This window comes from Sturnus vulgaris, chromosome 25 (assembly GCF_052056855.1).
Source record: "Sturnus vulgaris isolate bStuVul1 chromosome 25, bStuVul1.hap1, whole genome shotgun sequence".
NCBI classification, from domain to species: domain Eukaryota; kingdom Metazoa; phylum Chordata; class Aves; order Passeriformes; family Sturnidae; genus Sturnus; species Sturnus vulgaris.
Genome location: NC_142267.1, coordinates 3,363,572 through 3,382,928, shown reverse-complemented (window position 1 = coordinate 3,382,928; position 19,357 = coordinate 3,363,572). Strand labels below are relative to the sequence as shown.

The 19,357-nt window shown below is 50.7% G+C and overlaps 1 protein-coding gene across 1 annotated transcript in view; it reads left to right on the top strand.

Annotated features, from left to right (window-relative positions):
* Positions 1-19,357, top strand: part of MEGF6 (multiple EGF like domains 6) — a 37,978-nt gene that overhangs the window by 3,796 nt on the left and 14,825 nt on the right. The window contains exons 2-14 of the mRNA XM_088178705.1: positions 2,401-2,523; positions 8,746-8,871; positions 10,283-10,405; positions 11,012-11,134; positions 12,703-12,840; positions 13,408-13,530; positions 14,306-14,428; positions 15,011-15,178; positions 15,775-15,906; positions 15,994-16,122; positions 17,472-17,600; positions 17,698-17,832; positions 18,975-19,109. Coding sequence (XP_088034831.1) covers positions 2,401-2,523; positions 8,746-8,871; positions 10,283-10,405; positions 11,012-11,134; positions 12,703-12,840; positions 13,408-13,530; positions 14,306-14,428; positions 15,011-15,178; positions 15,775-15,906; positions 15,994-16,122; positions 17,472-17,600; positions 17,698-17,832; positions 18,975-19,109 — 1,707 coding nt within the window. The remainder of the gene's footprint in view (positions 1-2,400; positions 2,524-8,745; positions 8,872-10,282; positions 10,406-11,011; positions 11,135-12,702; positions 12,841-13,407; positions 13,531-14,305; positions 14,429-15,010; positions 15,179-15,774; positions 15,907-15,993; positions 16,123-17,471; positions 17,601-17,697; positions 17,833-18,974; positions 19,110-19,357) is intronic.

Genomic DNA, 19,357 nt, shown 5'->3' with positions numbered 1-19,357 from the left:
GAGAAGCCTGTATGCTTCTCATTTTCTCTCCTTTGGTATTATTAATTTCAACCACATTTTGTCAGCTCTCCAGTAGGAAAGGAGCCCTGGCGTGCCACGAACCACAGCTCGCTCAGTGTCACGTAGGGCTCAGGTCCTGCTGCCAGGACCTGCACCAGGGACAATGTGACCCTTCCCAGAGCTGCTCCTCCTGGCCCTGGGAGCAGCTCCTGCTGCTTCCCAGTCCATATTCCCAGCTGGTGACCCTGGGCACGCCTGGAGATGCTGCTGCTGCCAGGGGTGGCTGGTGGATCTGTCCCCTCGCTGCCCCTGGGGACAGTTTTGTTTTGGTCACACCATGGTGCAGGGTGTCCCAAAATCTCCCTGGCACTGCAGAGGAGATCAGCGAGGCTCCGGGAGGGGCTCTGGGATGGGGTGGGTTACGTGGGGGTGGTGGGTGACTCTGCAGCCATGGGGTGAGGAAGGACTGGCTGCTGTCCCAGGCCAGGGGGGGCTGGGATGGGGATGGGGATGGGGACAGCCCTCTGGAGTCATGGAGATTTAGAGGGTGAAAAGTACAAAGGGGGAAGAGGAGACACGGAGAGAGGAGATGTAAAATTACTGAGTATGAGTAATGGGGTGAAAGTAAGAAGTTTACTCAACACATCACTAAGTTTCTTGGACAGTAAATTCTCTATGGTTTCAGATTAGAGTTGAAGGGAAGCAGTGGAATAGTCATTTAAATTCAGACCAAAAAAGTTTATTATGCTACATAAAACCTTCCCAAACCCCAGTTTTCCTGTTCTTGAGCTGAACAGAGCCAGTTTTGTGTATTAATAGCTAATCCTGCCCACAGAGATGAGTAGGGAGTGCCTCAGGGGCTCTAGGGCTCTGCAGTATCCCAAGTGTGTGCAGAGGAAAATTATTTAATCAGAATTAGGTTGCTTTGACCAGCATCTCAGACTCATGCCATCACATTTTTCCCCTTGAAAAGCTCTTTGGTTCACTCTTCAGAGAGCATCACTCAAAGCTTATGTTATACCTCAAAAATCTATTCATTTTCCTTTCTTTCAGTATTAAGTGTCTTGGAAAAAAACAGGAAGAAAATAGCAAAACCTCCTAAAAGGCTCAGTCCACTGAATAAAGCAAAGGGCTGGCATTGCAGAAATGAGCATTTTGCTGATTTTGTGGTCTCCATTTGCTGGAGACCACAGCTGCAGTGGGAGCTCTGCAGGAGGAGCCCAGCATGGCCAGAGCAGCAGGACACCCCCAGACAAGGTTGGGGGTTCCCTGGGGACAGGAGGGGTTTTCATGATCTCTGACCTTTAGATTTTAATCTCTTAAGCCTTGCTAAGAAAAGTGTTCTGAGAAAAGGGTAATTTTCTGTGATCACTGCAGAGCTCAGACTCAAACAAGCATCACCTTTCCCACTTTGCTTCCTGTTCCATCCCTGACCCAGACCTTCCCTTACTGCTGGCTGATTTTCTTGGCAATTAATCTGATGAACCGAAGATTTGGCTCAGCCAAAGCTGTGTTGTCCTTTTTTTTTACTTTTTTTCCTACCCTTTGCCTTCACCAGTGGGTGAAGCAGAGCTGTGCTGGGGCACCAGGCACTGCTGGGCTGGGTGTGGGCACAGGGCTGGGCACGTTCCTGCACCTCTGGCGTGCAAGGACACGGCCAGGACCCCACCCTGCCATGATTCACTCAGGAAATGATTCTTTATCTTCTCAGTAACAGTCGTGGATGGGAGGGAGATGGGAACTCGGCTCGGTTTGGGCTATCCTCGCTGGGAGGGGTTTGGGTGAGCTGGAGGTGCAGAAAGTGCAAAGAGAAACACGAGGAGACCCAAAGCTGCTGAAGTTTTTCTCTCCATGGGGGAGGGAATGGCTGGTTGGGGGCTTTGCTGTTCGTGTGGCTGGGATCTGGTTCCCCTCTCTGATCCTTTCCAGTCTGAAAGGTTGTGTAGGTGCACACCTGTGCACACCCAAAACTGCAGGAATTAAGGAACTGTGCAGCTCTGTCCACATCATCTCCATGTTTCGGTGGCACAGGAAGAAATCTGCCACAGAAACTTAAAATTTCCTTTGACAAGCAAGGAAGTGTAAAATATGAATGAATCCATTATCTTGGAGTCAGTGGGGTAGGTGACCATTATGAGGTGAGCAGATGAGGATGGTTTGTGCTGACTGACAAATCAGATCAGGGTTTTTTTTTGGTGGTTGTTCACTAATTGCAGGTTTGTCCCTGGAATTTCACAAGTAGCTTGGCTGACCAAACATAACAAAATGGCCAATCTTGTTCCCTTTGCTTTCATCCCTCAGATCCAGAGTTGGGCCACAGAGAATAAATATTCCTGAGCTCAGCCACCCTCTTGTCCACTCTCCTGAGCTTTTCTCCACTTTTCCCTTGTTTTTTTGCAGATGTTGACGAGTGCCAGGTGCACAATGGGGGCTGCCAGCACCGATGTGTGAACACCCTGGGCTCCTACTACTGCGAGTGCCAGCCTGGATTCCGCCTGCACACGGATGGCAGGACCTGCCTCGGTAAGGTCCCCTGGAAATCCCTTGGGAATCTCTTCTCTTGTTCTTTGCAGCCCTTTTCCTACCAGTAAATCTATGGCAGTGCACAGAAAACCTTGATTTCCTCACTCCCACCCACCCTCTGTGCCCAGAGTGTGAGATAATCCTGGTGGGTTGTGTGTTCATCTGTGTCCCTGTGTCTTCCCTCACAGTTTCTGTCCCTGGGTTCTAAACATTTGCTGTTTTTCCATGTGCTTTGCTGTCCCCGAGTTTATTCTGGTTCAGGAGAAGTAACTCCCAAGTGCTTTGGTGCCTCTGCTTTTGATACAGGATAAATCAGATATGGCATTCTCAGAAAAGATACATAAATAAAATTATGAGAAATTTCAAGTCAGGCCTCATTTTGACCTCAGTATTTCCCCAGCCCATGCTGTGGGCAGCAGATGTGACAGATAAGTGACAATAAATGTCGCTGTGTGGGGAACTGTGGCCATAAAAATCCAAATCATTCTTCTCTGGGATGATGGTCATGAATCCTCTTGGACGGTGCTTGCCCAAACATCATCATCCAGGCACTAGGTTTGCCCTGCAGGTGATTTTGGGGCCAATTCCTTGAAATATTGTTGTCTGCCTGCCCCAAATGGGAGGCTCAGAGTGGAACTCTGAGTCTGCCTCCAGCATCTGTGGCTGTTTTAATTAAACCACTTCTCCCTCAGAGCTTCATTGGACACATTTTTCCATTATTTGAAGGATATTTTCATGCAAGTGGAAAGAATTCCTGGGTGATGGTGTTTGCACAGACCATTTGCTGGGTTTTCTCGGAACACAGTCACACTCCCGAGTCCTGTGTGTGAGCCTGTGTGTTCCAGTTGGGAACGGTGATGTGAGCAGGAAAAATCCATCCAGGGAAGCTGTACCCGCCATGCCCAGCTCTGCATGATGCACATCTGGCCACAGCTGCCTCCAGTACATAATGACCCAAAAAAAAAAAAAAAGAGTGAGATTTAAGGTGCAAGATCCCCAGGCACCCCATATTTCACTGGAAAAATCCAGAAGGAAAAGGATGGCAAATAAAGGACAAAGCCAACCCTGGCAGCTGCTGCTGCCCCAGCCCTGAACTGGAACACTCGTGTTGGGGTGATGCTGCTGCTCACATGTGGGTGTGCTGTGGTCTGTCATCTCCTAATTGTCTCTGCAATATGTTGCTCCCTGTCTTGTGGTGTGCAGCCATCCTGCAGCCGCCCGTGCCTCACAGAATGAAACGTGGGGCAGGCTGACATCAGGCAGCACCAGCCCACAAGGTGGAACAGTTTCCAGGGAAAGCATAAAACGGATCGCTATAGGGAGGAATCTCTTCTTTGAGAGGAATTTCCATCATTTTCTTTCACTCTCCAGGCTTCCCTGCTGGTGTAGCTGAGCATTCCAGGCAGGCAGGGCTGCCCTGCTCCTGCTGCCCATGCCCAGCACTGCAAACCTGCTTTGCATTAAACTTGTGAGCAAGTCTCTGCCATAACGTGCAGCGCTGGAATTCAGCTGCCAAAAGTGAGGGGGTCTCTGTTCGTGAAATCTGACCCATAGGAGTGAGTGGGGCAGTTCCTGAAGCTCTGGGGAGTGGAGCCTGCAGGATCTGCAGTGAGTTTGGGGTGCTGGTACCCTTGGGATCCAGGAAAGCAAAAGCCTCTCACTGCCTAGTTATCTAATGTTTCTAAAATATCAATAGAGTGGGATCTAAAATGGAGCTTTCTCATTTCAGGACTGGTGTTTTTTTCTCTCTACACGTTTGTGCCTGTCCATGTGTGTATGTCACACCTTCACAGAGCTCTGCACTGAACCATTAAACCAGTTGTGAGGAGGGGTGGAACATCTTTTCCTTATAAAAACTCAGAACAGAGCACAGGCTCAGAGGTGACTCCTCTGCTGGTGTTTGTGGCTGTCCTGTTGTACCCAGAGACTCCAGGTTGCCTTGTGGTCTGTTCTGAGGGATTTGGGGTAACTGCTCAAAGCTGTTTTTCTCTTCAAGTTTCTCTCATTTTCTGTAGAGATTCTGTGCTGTTAAAATGCAAAATATTGCCACTAGATATAGGGAATAGACCAGGAATGAAGGGAACTGGAGACAGTGAGTACCCATCTATCCATCCATCCATCCATCCATCCATCCATCCATCCATCCATCCATCCATCCATCCATCCTTGTCCTTCTGCTCAGGGAAGCTCACATCTCCACACTGTGACAAGCAGAAATTTGGGTTGTAGGAAGATCCTGACAGCCCCAGCGAGAGTGTTCTGGAGACAGAAAACTGACTTTACAGTCAAGTTTCTGGTTAAGGGTTGTTAAAACCTGGATCTAATTCTTGAAATGCTTTCTGGCCCCCACAAAACCCACCAAGGCTCCAATGACAGACTGGCAGCGCTGAGCTGGAGCCCCAGAATTCCCCCACAATGCTGGCATGGCCAAGGCAGCTCTCCAGGGTTAGCTGGAACCTGGGGCTGTGACTCAGGAGAGCACAAAAACGGCTTAAAACCATTCCTGTGCCCAGCTCTCAGCTGCTGCTGGTGCTCTGCAGCTCGGCTGTGCAGGATCCTTTTGTTGTGTCTTTGTTCAAATCGCTGCTGAGAGAGGGAGAAGAGGAGCAGCCACTTCCATTGCAAGTGAAACAGAACAAAGAGAGGCCTTGGGCGTCCTGAAATCACCTCTTTTTTTTATCAGAACCACATGGGCAGAGGCAGGAAGCTGACATCTCCAGGTCCTTCTCCACTGTTTCAGCAGAGGGATGCAGGCCAGGCTGAGGGGTTTAATGGGAGCCAATTGCTTTTGTTGGCCTGAGGAGCAGAGAGATGGTCTGGATTAACACACAACATGTTTCTGGAAGTTGTCTGAGGTTAGGATAAATCAGTTTGGGATTACATGATGGATCCCTATTTATATTAGGAGAACTTCAAATGAAGGAATCTCAAGGATAGGGGTGATATAATGAACAGGAGGACCATGCCATGTGTGGGCTTGAGCTGTGTGTGCAGGGGGTCAGCGACCATGTGTGCTTGGTGTGGCTTTTCATTTTGCAGGCAGCTCGCACATTTTAGGGAATTTGACCTTTTCTTTGCCCCATCACACATTTTTCAGCCTTTTCTTAGGAACCATGGGGTTTGTGTGATGCTTACAGCTGCTCACAGTCACTCTTGGGGCATCAACTCGCTGCTTCTGGTGGCAAATCACTTGGATCTGAAGGAAAGGTGAGAGAGAGGAAAGAGGAGAAGTGAGAAGAGAGAGGAAAAGTCAGAAGGGCAGCTGGAAGGTGCAGAGATCAGGTATTAAATCAACTCCTGAGTTAGGCTGCTGCTTCACAGATCCACTTCCCAGGGGTAGTCAGCAGCAAAAACCTCCTTTCCATCCCTCTTTATCCATTTCCCAGGCCTGAGAGGGTCAGAATCTGGGAGCAGCATCTTCCAGCAGCACTGCACTCCCCTCAGACAGCGGGGCTGGAAGGAACCTCCCTCTCGCAGACACTGAAATATCATCTGTGGAAAATCTGTCTGAGCTGTAATTACAAAAATCTGTGTGATGTACAGGATGACACTGGGTTTGGCAGCCTTGTCACAGAAATGTTAAGCTCGGCAGAGCATCTGGGAATGGAAATATTTTTAGAGTGGTTCTGTAAACAGAATAAAAACCCCGAGCAGTAATTAAAACAAGGCCAGCAGTGAGGGCTGCTGGCTGTGACTGCGAGGAGCCAGCTAAGGAGACCCAGGCTCTCTCTCCTGAAATCTTGCGTGGAAGAACTCAGACTTTTGGGTTTTTTTCAGTTGTCTTGTAGGAGTTTGCAAGGAGCCCATTATTTAGACTTCAAATTCACCCGAATAACTGCATCCTGGGAGGTTATTTTAGACATAAGATGCATTGGCTTGTTTCATGTTGGCCCAGTGCTTTTCCCAGATGAAGGAATGTTTTGGCAGGCATCAGCATTGTTTGACTTATTTTCTTTTTTATTTTTAAAAAAAGCTCTCCAACAAGCACATTATTTATGGCTATTTTTGAATATATGTTATTAAACACTTAAATATATTGGAATATTTTTAAATGACCACCCATCTCTGCTAGAGCTTGAGTAGTGTAACTCTGACCCAGAGCTTTTCAGGAACGTTGAGTATTTCTGTTGTTTCCTTCCAAATGGATTAAAGGAAACAATGCCAGCACCACTAACATGAACCCCGAGTTCTTGCTCCAGCCTTATGTTTTGTATGGCAAAATCTTGACATGTCAAGCTGCTTTCCCCCCCCCCAAATATTGTTTAGCTAATTAAAGGCATAAAATGCGAAGTTGAGTTTTTTTAACTTTTGGGATGAGAGTGGTCCACAGCTCTGAGTTAAAGCATATTTGCTTTTGCAGGGGAATGGTGTTCAGAAAAAAAAATGAAAATATATGTTTTTTTGCCTTTATTTTTGTCCTGAGCCAAATATTTGTTTTCACTAATGTACAAGAGCAAGAACCCAACTTGCCTTGGGATTCAGAAGTGTGTTACAAGCAGAGATTTCAGCTGGCAGCTGCTTTCCAGGCTCTCCTGCTTCCAAAGCTCTGGGGGTTGTGGAGGGCACTGTGATCACCTGAAGCATCAGCCTGGGGAGAGATGGTTTTCATTAGAGATATTTTTAGCTTTCCTGTAAGATTCCTCCAAGCCAGCACATTAGTTTATTCTGGAGTTTGAAAAATAGGTCAGAAATGTGTGAGCCCAGAGCTCATGGTTCTGCTCCCCTTATGGCAGCCAGGGCTGGGTTTCCATCCTGGACAGGGGCTGGGTTGAGCCATGTTCCACCAACCCAGGGGGTTGTGACACTTTGGTGGCTCCAAAGAGACAGAAAAGGGTTTAAAGGCCAATTTCCCAATTCTCATGAGGGACACCTCTCGTTGGAGAAGCTCAGTGCATCAGGAGTTGGGTGGGTTAACTCAGGGGACATCCAGTGCTCCAAGAGGGGACTTGGATGGCTTTGGAGGCATGTCATTATCCCATGATGGCTTCTCTACCAGAGTCCATGAATCCAGCTCCAGAAATCCCTTCCCTGTTTTGTTTCCCAGCTAAAATTCCTCCTGGATCCAAGGCTGATGGTCCTGGAGAGCTGCAGTAAAAACAAACACACTGACACACTCAAGGTGCTCCCATCCCAGTTAAACACCCCTCTCCTCTGCTGAGCCTGCAGAGACATCCCAGATTACAGAAACAGGAGGAGGAGGCTGTTCCCTGGCTGATTAATGACAGCAGGCTTGTGAGGAGTCCACGTGTTGGGCCACAGGGTCTGTTTTGTGCTGTAGCCCAGGCAAAACCTTCTGTTTCCTGACTTTGGAATCCACCGGGCTCCTTGTGCAAGGCCACACAGAAATGCTGTGGTGCAGCCAGGAACTCCAGTTTGGAAGCTCAATTCCCAGTCCTGCCAGCACTGGGGATGAAATCAGAGCTCCTGCTGCTGTATCTCCATGTGCTCTGCCTGGGTGACAGCACCAGGGACCCCATGTGCCCCAGGTTCCACACAGGGCTCCTGGTCAGAGCCCTGAGCTGGGGGTTCTTACACCTGGTGCAGGTATGGACACACAGGATGCATCTTAAAACATTTTTCCCTGAGAGTTCCCAGAGCTGGCAGCACCTGCTGGGCCTCCCCCTGTGTGACTTTTGCACATCACAGAGCCAGAAACTCAGTTTTTGTTACAGGAAAACCTGAATGTGCCTGAGCTCAGCTCTCTGAGCAGTAATGGCTTGAACCAACTGTGCCACTGCACCTGCAGGGACTGTCCTGGAACAAAAGGATGGGAATTTCAGCAATAGCACAGAAGGCTGGCTGCTGACATGGCGCCCTTCGGAGAGGGCGGATGCCTGGCAGGAAACCTGCTTCCCTGCCATGGAGTGCTGGACAGGACCTGACCCAGCTCCCTGTGTCCTGGAATCACCTTCAGAGACAGTGCTGGGGCTTCTTATGGTGGGAAAGAACCATTCTAAGCTCCTACCCAACACTCATGAGCTGATCTTGCCCTGAAAGAGCTGGGTGCCCACCCAGCACGGTGGTGGGTGGCTCCTCCTGCACTGCCCAGAGGCTTTTGCAGCAACATCTCCCACTTAACACCCTCCTTGCTTGGCCATGAACTTGTCACTGAATGTGCTCCAGTCTTAAATCCTCAGGAGCTTGAAGTGTGTGCAGTCTGCCCTGGTCCTGTGGTACCTTCACTCACGCAGGTGCTGCCCTTTGTGTCCCTTTGCCTTGCAGCTCTGAACTCGTGTGCCCTGAACAACGGTGGCTGTGAGCACGACTGTGTGCAGGTGACCCTGGCCCAGCACCGCTGCCAGTGCAGGCACAACCACCAGCTGCACCAGGATGGCAAACGCTGCATCCGTGAGTCTGGGGCGGGCTGGGGAGACACAGCTTCCAGCTGGGAACTGCGGGATGGGGATGCTCAGATGTCCAGCAGATCAGACTGGGGGATTTCCAGTAAAAACTCTGTGTGTTTGGTTGTCATGGACATGTCCTGTGGCTTATGGGAAGAGCTGGAGGAGTGTAGCCAACAAAAATGAAACTGTTTGAAGGCACAGGCTGTTGTGGGAGTGGAGGGACAGCAGAGTGGGGCAGCAGGGTGGGATCCTCTCCCTGTCTGGCTGATCTGCTCCTGGCTCAGGAGGGAGAGAAGCTGAAAGGGATAGAAATCAAGGTTGTTCTCATTCATAGCAGCTGGCATTCCAAAGGCAGGAGGGAGGGAAGTCCTGAGCTGTGAAGTTGTGATGGTAAAAGGAACAACTGGGATGTTACAAACGCAGCAGTCAGTGGGGTTTGGAGCATCTGTCCTGGCCCTGGGCAGGTCAGAGATTGGCAAACCTCTGGGTAGGAGCACTTGGAGCAAATTGCCAGCACTTGCTCTGTAATCTCTGCAGAGGGATGTGCCTGTGCCAAGCTTCTGCTGGAAGGGTTTTACCCAGCTTAATGCCAGCCTTGTGCAGGATCTCACACCGTGTAAATCCTCCTGAACGGATGGAGCAGGGATTTTCTGCCTGGTGCAGGACAGGCTTTCACAGACTGCAGGCTTTCCTGCTGCTCTGCTCCCTCCCAGTGCCGCAAGAGGCAGGATCATGTGGGCAGCAGCACAGGGGCTTTGCACCACCTAGGTAGTGGTTTATCAATCAGTCTCCCCGTCTTCTTCTCAGAGCCAGGATTAACTGAAACACAGTAGAAACAGTTTTTTCTTGTGTTCGGGCTTGGTTGTTTATTATATCTTATCAGAAAGTGCAGAGAGTATGACAGCACTTCCAGCTCCTTGCTAGAAGTAAGGAAAAATGGCTACAGAGGCAACTGCTACAAGGTCTTTTAAGGCTAAAAGAGTCCAGTAGAGAATTAACACCTATATTATTTATACCTTTGACCTAATAACTACATTCCCATGACCCTTAGAGTGACACTGACTGACCAACCCGAAACTCCTACTTGAAAACCATGAAGAAGGAATAAGAAGAAAGATGAACAAAGAAAGAGACAATGCCCAAAAATCCACATCTTGTCCTATACCTCTTACTATACTATAACAACCTCAAATTTAAAACCCATCACCCTGTGAAAACACACACTTCTAATTCACTACACACCCGTGATTTTTACTTCACCACTCACATTTAGAAGCCGTCTCCAAGGCCTCAGGTCCAAAGCAGTGTTTTCCAGGGGGTCTGTGCCTGAAACCACAGAAAGCTCAAAAACTCCAGATTTCTGGGATCCAGCAGGATCAGTGTGGAATGACCCGGGCTCTGTGCTCTGCCTGCAGTGAGGAACCCGTGTGCTGACAGGAACGGGGGCTGCATGCACCTCTGCCACAGCCACCGCGGCCGCGCCCGCTGCGACTGCCACCCCGGCTACCAGCTGGCCCCTGATGGCAAGGCCTGCCAAGGTGAGTGCCCTGCAGAGCTCCTGAGGAGGAAAATCTCTGTGTCTCGTGGGTGAGGGAGTGCTCAGTGTGGACAGAACAGGGTGAAGCAAACACCTTCCCCGAGATGGTTCAGGTGGTATCTGTGCGAGAGCCCTGCTTGAGCTGTCTGCAACAACAGACAGCTGCTCCAGGGGAGGTTCAGGCTGGACATGGGGGAGAAATTCTTCACAGAGAGGGTGATCAGGCATTGGAATGGGCTGTCCAGGGAGGTGGTGGAGTCCCTGTCCCTGGAGGTGTTTAAGAATAGACTGGATGTGGCGCTGAATGCCATGGTCTGATGACAAAATAGTTTTAGATCATAGATTGGACTCGATGTTCTCAAAGGTCTTTTCCAACCTAATTGATTCTGTGATTCTGTGAATGCTGTCTCACTGTCATGTGATCCAATCTCCTGGGAAGCTTTACAGCAATTCCAAACTCTTAACTCTGTGTCTTTGTTGGTCTGGCTTCCAATGAAGAGTTCAGGGTGCAAGTAACCGGTGCAGAACTCAAATACCATAACAATAGTCCCTTTGGAAGGATGTTTAAGCTTCAGCCTACTTATCTTATGGTTTCTCCCTCTCCCAGATGTGAACGAGTGCCTGACAGGGCTGGCCATGTGTGCACACCAGTGTCTCAACACCCGGGGCTCCTTCAAGTGCACCTGCAACCCGGGCTACGAGCTGGGGGCGGATGGCAAGCGATGCTACCGTGAGTACTGTGAGCTCAGCCCTGCCCAGCAGGACAGGGCAGCCCTGGGCTGCTGCAGGCACGTGTTTGTCACTGCCCTCTGGCAATGGCCAAGGCCAAGCTGTGGCAATCTCTGCTGGAGGATTTCACAAGCAGTTTTGGGGCTGTTTACTCCCCCACCAAGATAAAAATCTTGGTCTGATCTTTAAAGTCACCACGAAGCCACTTTAGCTGGTTAAGGCAATTGATTTGGAGCCATTTGGCTTCAAATAAACCAAGTTCTGCTCTTGAGGACTCTGCTGGACGAGCTCAGTCAGCTGCAGATGTGTCACTGGAGGAATCGAGCCAGTGAAGGGATCACATCTGCTCCCATCAAGGAAAGAAATAAACTCTGTGATGCAAGAGTGAGCTAGACTGTCCTCACAGCTCTCTGCAGCTGCTGCAGCCCAGCAGGGCCAGGCTGAGCCAGAGCCACCAGCCCCTCTCAGATGACAGCCACCATGGCAGTCCCAGTGATGGCAACTGGTGTTACTGGGAGCTCTGAGGGTCCCCTTGTGCCACTGCTGGAGCTTTGCAAGGGCAAAAGGGCAAGGCTTTGCAGGCCATAAATGGGTCTTGAAAGGCATCAAACAGAGCAGTGTGGGGCACCAGGATGATGACATGAGATTTAAAAGCCTAAGTATGTACACAGCTTTCTTCTTAGGGACAGAGGCCATCTCACACCATAAGCACTGACATTGCCCTGGGGTCAGCAAAGCAGCCTTTCCACATGAAAAGTGTTTCTCCCTGCCCTTCCTAGCATATTTCTTTTAAGCAAAACCCTGTTTGTGCTGCTTTAATAAGAAAAGGGAAGAAAGGGATGACAATCATGTTGTAAAATCTGGAAAAAGTCTTCCACTGTGGCACAGCTTTTGTTTATGACAAGCACAGATCCATTGGGAAGCATCAAGCTCCCTTTCTTTCATCCTCTTTGGGTCTGCATGCACGAAAAACTCAGTGTTCTTGAAGGCAGAAATTGTTTTCCTGAGGTTCAGGACTGAGTCAAAGCTCCATGAAACAAGTTCCTTTTAGTTTAAGAAAGCTTAATTAACTAGACAAGTTTACAGAAACCTTGCCAACCCGGATGATCTATGGCTGCAATTGATGTTTGCGCTGACCACTTTTGACATGTCAGGAGCTAACAGTTCTCGCTGTAGGCATCTGGATGTTTCCCTACTTAGCTGTGTTCTGCTGCTCCCATTTCTCCCTGGCACCAGAACAGCTCTGCTCTGAGGCTGAGCCAACTTTTGGTTGGCAGCACACGCTGCTGCTTGGCAGGAGTGGGAGCAGTTTCATCCGCAGCCTGTTCATCCCAGAGATTGTCCAGAGCCTGCTCCACAACCCCTTCCCTAAGAGGCTGCGTGAGATCCAGAGGTTTCTTTTTATACCCCGCTTCCCAGCCCAGCAGTGGCCTCTGTGCTGAGCTATTTCCATCCTTTCCCACTGCAGATCCCCCTCCTCAGCAGTGCCAGGGGCTGGTGGGAGCAGGCAGGGGCCAGCAGTGTGTGCAGATGTGTCCCACAGGATCCTGACCAGGCTGCCTTTTCCAGGGATAGAGATGGAGATTGTGAACAGCTGTGAAGCCAACAATGGGGGCTGTTCCCACATGTGCCACCACACCAGCTCTGGCCCTGTCTGCACCTGTAACTTTGGCTTTCGGCTGGAAGAGGACCAGAAGTCGTGCACTGGTAAGGAACAGAAAAGGGCCAGACCTGGATTTCCAAGCACTTCCCAGGTAATGGTGAGGATTCCTCTTGGGATCTTAGGTCAGGATCCATCTTGGCTACTGTGTATGTGCACTTCACACAGGCTAAAGAGGATAGAAACTGATGGGAAGTGAGAGCAGATGAAATACTGCTCTGCTCAAAGATATCCCCAAACTTCCCTCACGATATACCCTGACTGCACTTGTGACTTGAACAGCAATTATGACTTCCAAAATAATTAGTTTTCCCAAATGAAACTGCCCTAAGCAGGAGTCAGTCAGCTGGAATCACCCTGCTGAGGACACGAAAACTCTGACCACAATCCCCAACTGGGGATCACAGTGACCTTCCCTCAAGGACTCAGGATTCCCCCCTCGATGGGAGGATGATCTGTTAACACAAATCTCCCTGATTTCAAGAGGAACTCGAGAACCCTGGCTCAGCATTTGGCAGCAGATCAGTAAAAGCTCACCAGAACTAGTCAGGGAGCAGTTTAACAGCTCCTGTCACCACTCTGCACTGTATTAACACCCTTTGTTTCTCATTTAGATATCAATGAGTGTGACACCGGTTCTCACTGCTGTCAGCAGGACTGTTACAATTACCCTGGGGGCTACGAGTGCTCCTGCCACGCCGGGTACAGGCTCAGCACGGATGGCTGTGGCTGTGATGGTGAGTGCCACCACCTCCCTGGGCTCCAGGCAGAGCCAGGGACACGCAGGGAATTGGTCCCTCTACTTCTATTTCAGTTTGTTTAGTGTTGGGCAGCTCAGTTCTAACCCCTACGCTAAGCCCAGCCCAACTGGAGAGGCTCAATGGGATTTTTGGACACATCAAGGTCAGACTGGGCTGACTCAGAGTGAGCTGGCCCAGGCTTGACCCCATAAATTCACAAAAAACGTTTGATGTTCAACCCCAGAGGGCAACACTGCCCATCACTTTCACCCAAGGGATGAAGACAAATAACAGTGTCTGTATGAAACACAGCCAAGGCAGTGACTAATGAAGCTTTTAATTAGGAGAACAAGAAATTGTCTTACCTGGTTGCAAACAGCCAGGCATTTCTTCCAGTTTCTCCCAGCTCCTGCCAGTTTTCCTGCCAGCTTTCTGATGAGTCACCTTCTCAACACAAAGAATGTGGGGAAAAATCCCCCTAATAATTGTTCTCACTTCCAAAGCTCTCAACAACATTTCCCAGGGGAAGGAGCCAAACACACCCACCTGTTCCTATACAATTAATAATGGATGGGAATTGAAGCCCAGCACATTTTTTTGTTGAAACTCAGGCATCCCTAATCCCTGAGGTGGTTTAACTCCATTTTTAGAGTAGATGGCTTTACATATTTAGCAGAGAGGGTGCCACCAGCCTATGACTGCTGCATGGCCAGGCATGGCTGGGCTCCTGTCCCACTGCTCCTGTCCCACTGGGGTGTCCCATGTTTTGTAGATGTGGATGAGTGCTCTGCAAACAATGGTGGGTGTGAACACACGTGCCAGAACCAGCCAGGGTCGTTCCAGTGTGGCTGTAACATTGGGCACAAGCTGGATGAAGACAGAAGGAGCTGCATCTGTAAGTGCCTCGTCCGAGCTCCCTCCTCTGCCTCCTGTCTGAGCCAGGATCACCCAGACTGCAGCTCCTTAGCCCTGCACCTCAGCTCTTCCAGCCCTTCACAGCAGCTGAGCAGTGGCAGTGCCTCACCCCAGCCCTGGAGAGCTTTCCCAGCCAGGACCAGCCCTGTGTCCTCGTTCACAGCACTGTCCAAAGAAGTGCAGGGAGTTTTGGCACAGCTACAGCTCCAACACAACCTGCAGTGATGGCTCCACATTAACACACGGCCAGAGCCCCTTCCACAGCCACCAGCCTCTACAGCTTCTCCTCATAAGAAGTAATAGATTATTTATTTGTAGCAATAAAGAGATCTTGAGGTCACATACCTGGTCTGGGCCCACTCTGGCCAAAAAATCCCTGAACAACCAACCTGGGAAAGCTTTAGAGGTGTCCCAACAGGGTGAGATCAGCGCTGCAAACCTGACACCCACGGAGAGTTCTGGTTTCCCTTTGCTGTTGCAGAGCTCCTGCCCCACCGTTCACCTCCCAGGCACCTTGTCTCCTTTCCCCCCGTGACCTGTCACCTGTGTCCCTGTCCCCCAGCCACAGAGGACACGGTGGAGGCCCTGGATGGCCGGCGCCCCGTCATCCGCCCCATCCCTCACGTGGCCATCCTGCGAGATGAATTCACACAGCTCTTCAAGGACGACTACGAGGAGGAGGAGGAGGAGATGGAAGCACGAGGGGAGCACACGCTGTCAGAGAAATTCGGTGGGCATTTGGCAGCAGCAGTCAGTGCCACACTCTGCTTGGAACTCTTCAGGAATAACAATGCAGGCTGGGTTTATTTGTTTGGTGAACATTTTCTGTGCTTAGCTCTGCTGCAGCCCCTGCACGGGGATTCTCTTTCTTTCTTTCTTTCTTTCTTTCTTTCTTTCTTTCTTTCTTTCTTTCTTTCTTTCTTTCTTTCTTTCTTTCTTTCTTTCTTTCTTTCTTTCTTTCTTTCTTTCTTTCTTTCTTTCTTTCTTTCTTTCTTTCTTTCTTTCTTTCTTTCTTTCTTTCTTTCTTTCTTTCTTTCTTTCTTTCTTTCTTTCTTTCTTTCTTTCTTTCTTTCTTTCTTTTCTTTCTTTCTCTCTTTCTCTCTCTCTTTCTCTCTTTCTCTCTTTCTCTCTTTCTCTCTCTCTTTCTCTCTTTCTCCCTTTCTCCCTTTCTTCCTTCCTTTCTTCCTTCCTTCCCTCTTTCTCTCTCTCTCCTTCTCCTCCCTTTCCTTTTCCCTTTCTCTTCCTCTTTCCCTTTCTCTGCCCAAACTCCTCAGGATGCTGCAGCAGCCTCAGGGATGATCTCACCTGTGGTTCCTCTCGTTTCAGTGTGCCTGGAGCACACCTTTGGCCCCGACTGCAGCCTGACCTGTGACGACTGCGAGAACGGAGCCACCTGCACGGCCGAGGGCAGCGGCTGCCACTGCCCGCCCGGCTGGACCGGCGTGCTCTGCAACCAGAGTGAGTGGCAGCTCTGTCCCCTGCTCTGGGGGGTGCAATGGATGCAGCCCCGCAAGGCTGAGCCTCCTCTTCCTTCTCCCTCCCCAGCTTGCCCGGCTGGAACCTTCGGCAGCAACTGCAGCCAGAGCTGCCGGTGCCAGAACGGTGGCACCTGTGACCCGGCCAGTGGCTCCTGCCGCTGCCCGCCCGGCGTGGCCGGAGAGCTCTGCCAGGACGGTGAGTCCAGCGTCCCCTCACCCTCTCTGTGGTCTGGGGGCCATCCTCATCCTCCTCCTTCCACTGAGATCTGCCATCACTGGGTACATGGCTGTTCTGGCCGTGGCTGGTGCTGCTCTTGGATGTTCCAGATGTTCTTCTCTGAAGCGTGGAAGCGTTTCCTGTGGGGTTCCCTACACTGGTCCTTTTGTAGCTGCTCACCAACAGCATCTTATAACTCTCTTGTTGAATCATCCCAGTGAGAGCAGCTCGAACACATTCCTGCTCCATCTGAGTCCGTCAGCCACCGAGTCTTGTGTGGAAAAATGTCATTTTAAAAAGCAAAAGGAGTGTTAAATGGCACTCTTCCCCCACAAAGCAGTGCTCCAGGTGTTCTGTCTTGTCTTTGCACTCAAAGACCTTTGCAGTCCCTGTTCACTGCTCATCCACGACTCAGGGCAAAGATCTCTATTTCATGGGGCATTCAGTGCCAGACATAGGAAAGAATGTCAAACCCACAATTTCCATGGCTAATTTCCATGGAAACTGTGGAGGTATTTTCCACCCGAAGCATTGGAGAGCTGTGACAGCAGTAGTTACCCAAAGTACCCAGAGGAGGTGTCACTGCTGATGATGCTCATTTCTTGTTCCCAAGGGGTTAAAATTTGGGGGACATAATTTGAAAACCAGAAAGAGGGAGACAATCAGAGATTCAGACAAAAGGACTTCAGTCACATGTTGGGAGCATATGGGAACTATTAGTGAAGGAGGAGAGTGAAGCAGAATACAAATGAACACAAGAGATACCTCAACCTCTTCTTTCTGTAAGAAGGAGACGATTGAGGGGGACAGAGAGAAAACAGGAAGGTAAAATTAAAATAAACAATGCAGAATTGCTCTGTTGTCCCAAGGTGGCATTTCCTCTGCTCCTCTCTTCGTAGGGACAAGGCACGTACTGCTGGGCAGCTGCTGGCCAGAGCACTCTGCTGACACAGCCTGTCTGCCATGTGCTTCCAATATTGAGATCTTTAGCATAACAGAGAAAAAACAATAATTGTATTCACTTAATAGTGCAAATATCCCCGTGGCTTTTCAACAGGAGCAGCCTCATGGGTTGCTTTCTCACGGAGAACAGCCTTGACCTCTCGGAGCCCTGTGGGTGGGTTATTTCTGTCCCAACCAGCAGAGTTGCTGGTCACAGGGAGTGCAGAGCTAATGGGTGCCCTGGAGCAGCACAAGGAGTGGCAGCAAGTGACATCCCCTGTGACACTGCACAGCTGATTTGGAGCTGGTGCAGGGAATCTCCCCCCGGCTGCCTCCCTTCCCTCGGTGCATCCCTGGCTTCACACAGCTCTGGTTCCTGTTACTAGGATGCCCCAAGGGATTTTTCGGGAAGCACTGCAGGAAAAAGTGCAACTGTGCCAACCGAGGTCACTGCCATCGGATTTACGGAGCGTGTCTGTGCGATCCCGGCTTGTACGGCCGCTTCTGCCACTTGGGTACGCTTGTCCTCGCTGTTACCCTGGGGTTCCAGCCTTCTGGGAAGGTTTCTGCCCCTGTCCCTGGTGCCTGACCAGCTCTTCCCTTTCCCTGCAGCGTGTCCCAAGTGGGTGTTCGGGCCCGGCTGCTCCCAGGAGTGTCAGTGCCTGCAGCACAATTCACGGGACTGCGACCCCAGGGACGGCTCCTGCCACTGCAAACCTGGCTACCATGGCCAGCGCTGTGAGATCAGTGAGTGAGGCACACACCCCCACGTTCAGCTGCCTTGGAAAAGATCTTTGAAGGCATCAAGCTCAACCTATGACTCAACACCTCCTTGTAACCCAGAGCATGGCACTGACTGTCACATCCAGGGACAGTGACTCCACCACCTCCCTGGGCAGCTCATTCCAACACCTGACCACCCTTTGTGCAGAATTCTTCCTAATGTCCAGCCTAAACCTCCCCTGGCACAGCTTAAGGCTCTGTCCTCTGGTTCTGTCGCTGTTCCCTGGGAGCAGAGCCCAACCCTCCCCTGGCTGCACCCTCCTGTCAGGGAGCTGTGGAGAGTGATGAGGTCTCCCTGAGCCTCCTCTTCTCCAGGATAAACATCCTCAGCTCCAGCTTCTCACAGCACTTGTGTTCCAGACCCCTCACCAGCCTTATTCCCTTCTCTGGACATGCTCCAGCCCCTCCATGTCCTTCCCAAATTGGGGACCCAGAACTGGACACAGCACTCGAGGTGCTGCCCAACCAGTGCTGAGCACAGAGGAAGAATCACTGCCCTGCTCCTGCTGGCCACACCATTCCTGATCCAGGCCAGGAGCCATTGGCCTTCTTGGCCACCTGGGCACACTGCTGGCTCATGTCCAGCCTGCTGTCCATCAGTGCCCCCAGGTCCCTTTCTGCCTGGCCACTGTCCAGCCACTCTGTCCCCAGCCTGGAGCACTGCAGGGGTTGTTGTGGCCAAAGTGCAGGACCCAGCACTTGGTCTTGTTAAACCTCATCTCCCTGGATTTGTCCCATCCATCCAGCCTGTCCAGGTCCCTCTGCAGAGCCCTCCCACCCTTCAGCAGATCCACACTCACATTCTGCTTGGTGTCATCTGGTGTCACTCTGTTCCCATGAAGCACCTCCCTTTCTCCTCCCATGGCCTCTTTTCCCCATTCATTTTCTCAGGGGAAAGCTCTGCTTGCTTTCCACCCTCCCGGACTGTCTCACCTCTCGCTCACTCAGGAGCACACCGTGCTCACACTCAGCCCCGTTCTGAGGTCAGCAGGAGCTGTGTGGTGGGTGGGGACAGCTGTGACAGTGGGTGGCACCCAGGACTGGGCTCTGCCAGGGGTAACGAGAAATTTCAGAGCTTCTTTCTCTCTAATTATGGTTGTTCACAGGCTGTGACCCTGGGTATTACGGGGATGGCTGCAAGAAGAAGTGCAGCTGCTCTCCAGGAGTGCCCTGTGACCCTGTCACCGGCGAGTGTCACCAGGAGTGTCCCCCAGGCTATCACGGCCAGCACTGTGACCAAGGTAAGGCAGGGCCCAGCAGGGCAGCTCTGTGTGTGCTGGGAACTCACCAATCCTCACAATTTTGCTTCACAAAATGACACAAAGCATTTCTAGGATCCCCTGAGAGCCCCAGCCCACTGCAGGTGACCTGGTGGGTGGCCAGTAAAGACACAGGAGCTGCCATCCACAGGTCTCTGTGAGACACTGACACCTCTTTAAAGTGGGAGAGTGAATTCCTTGTATAAAACAAGCCTGATTCAGAAAAGAAC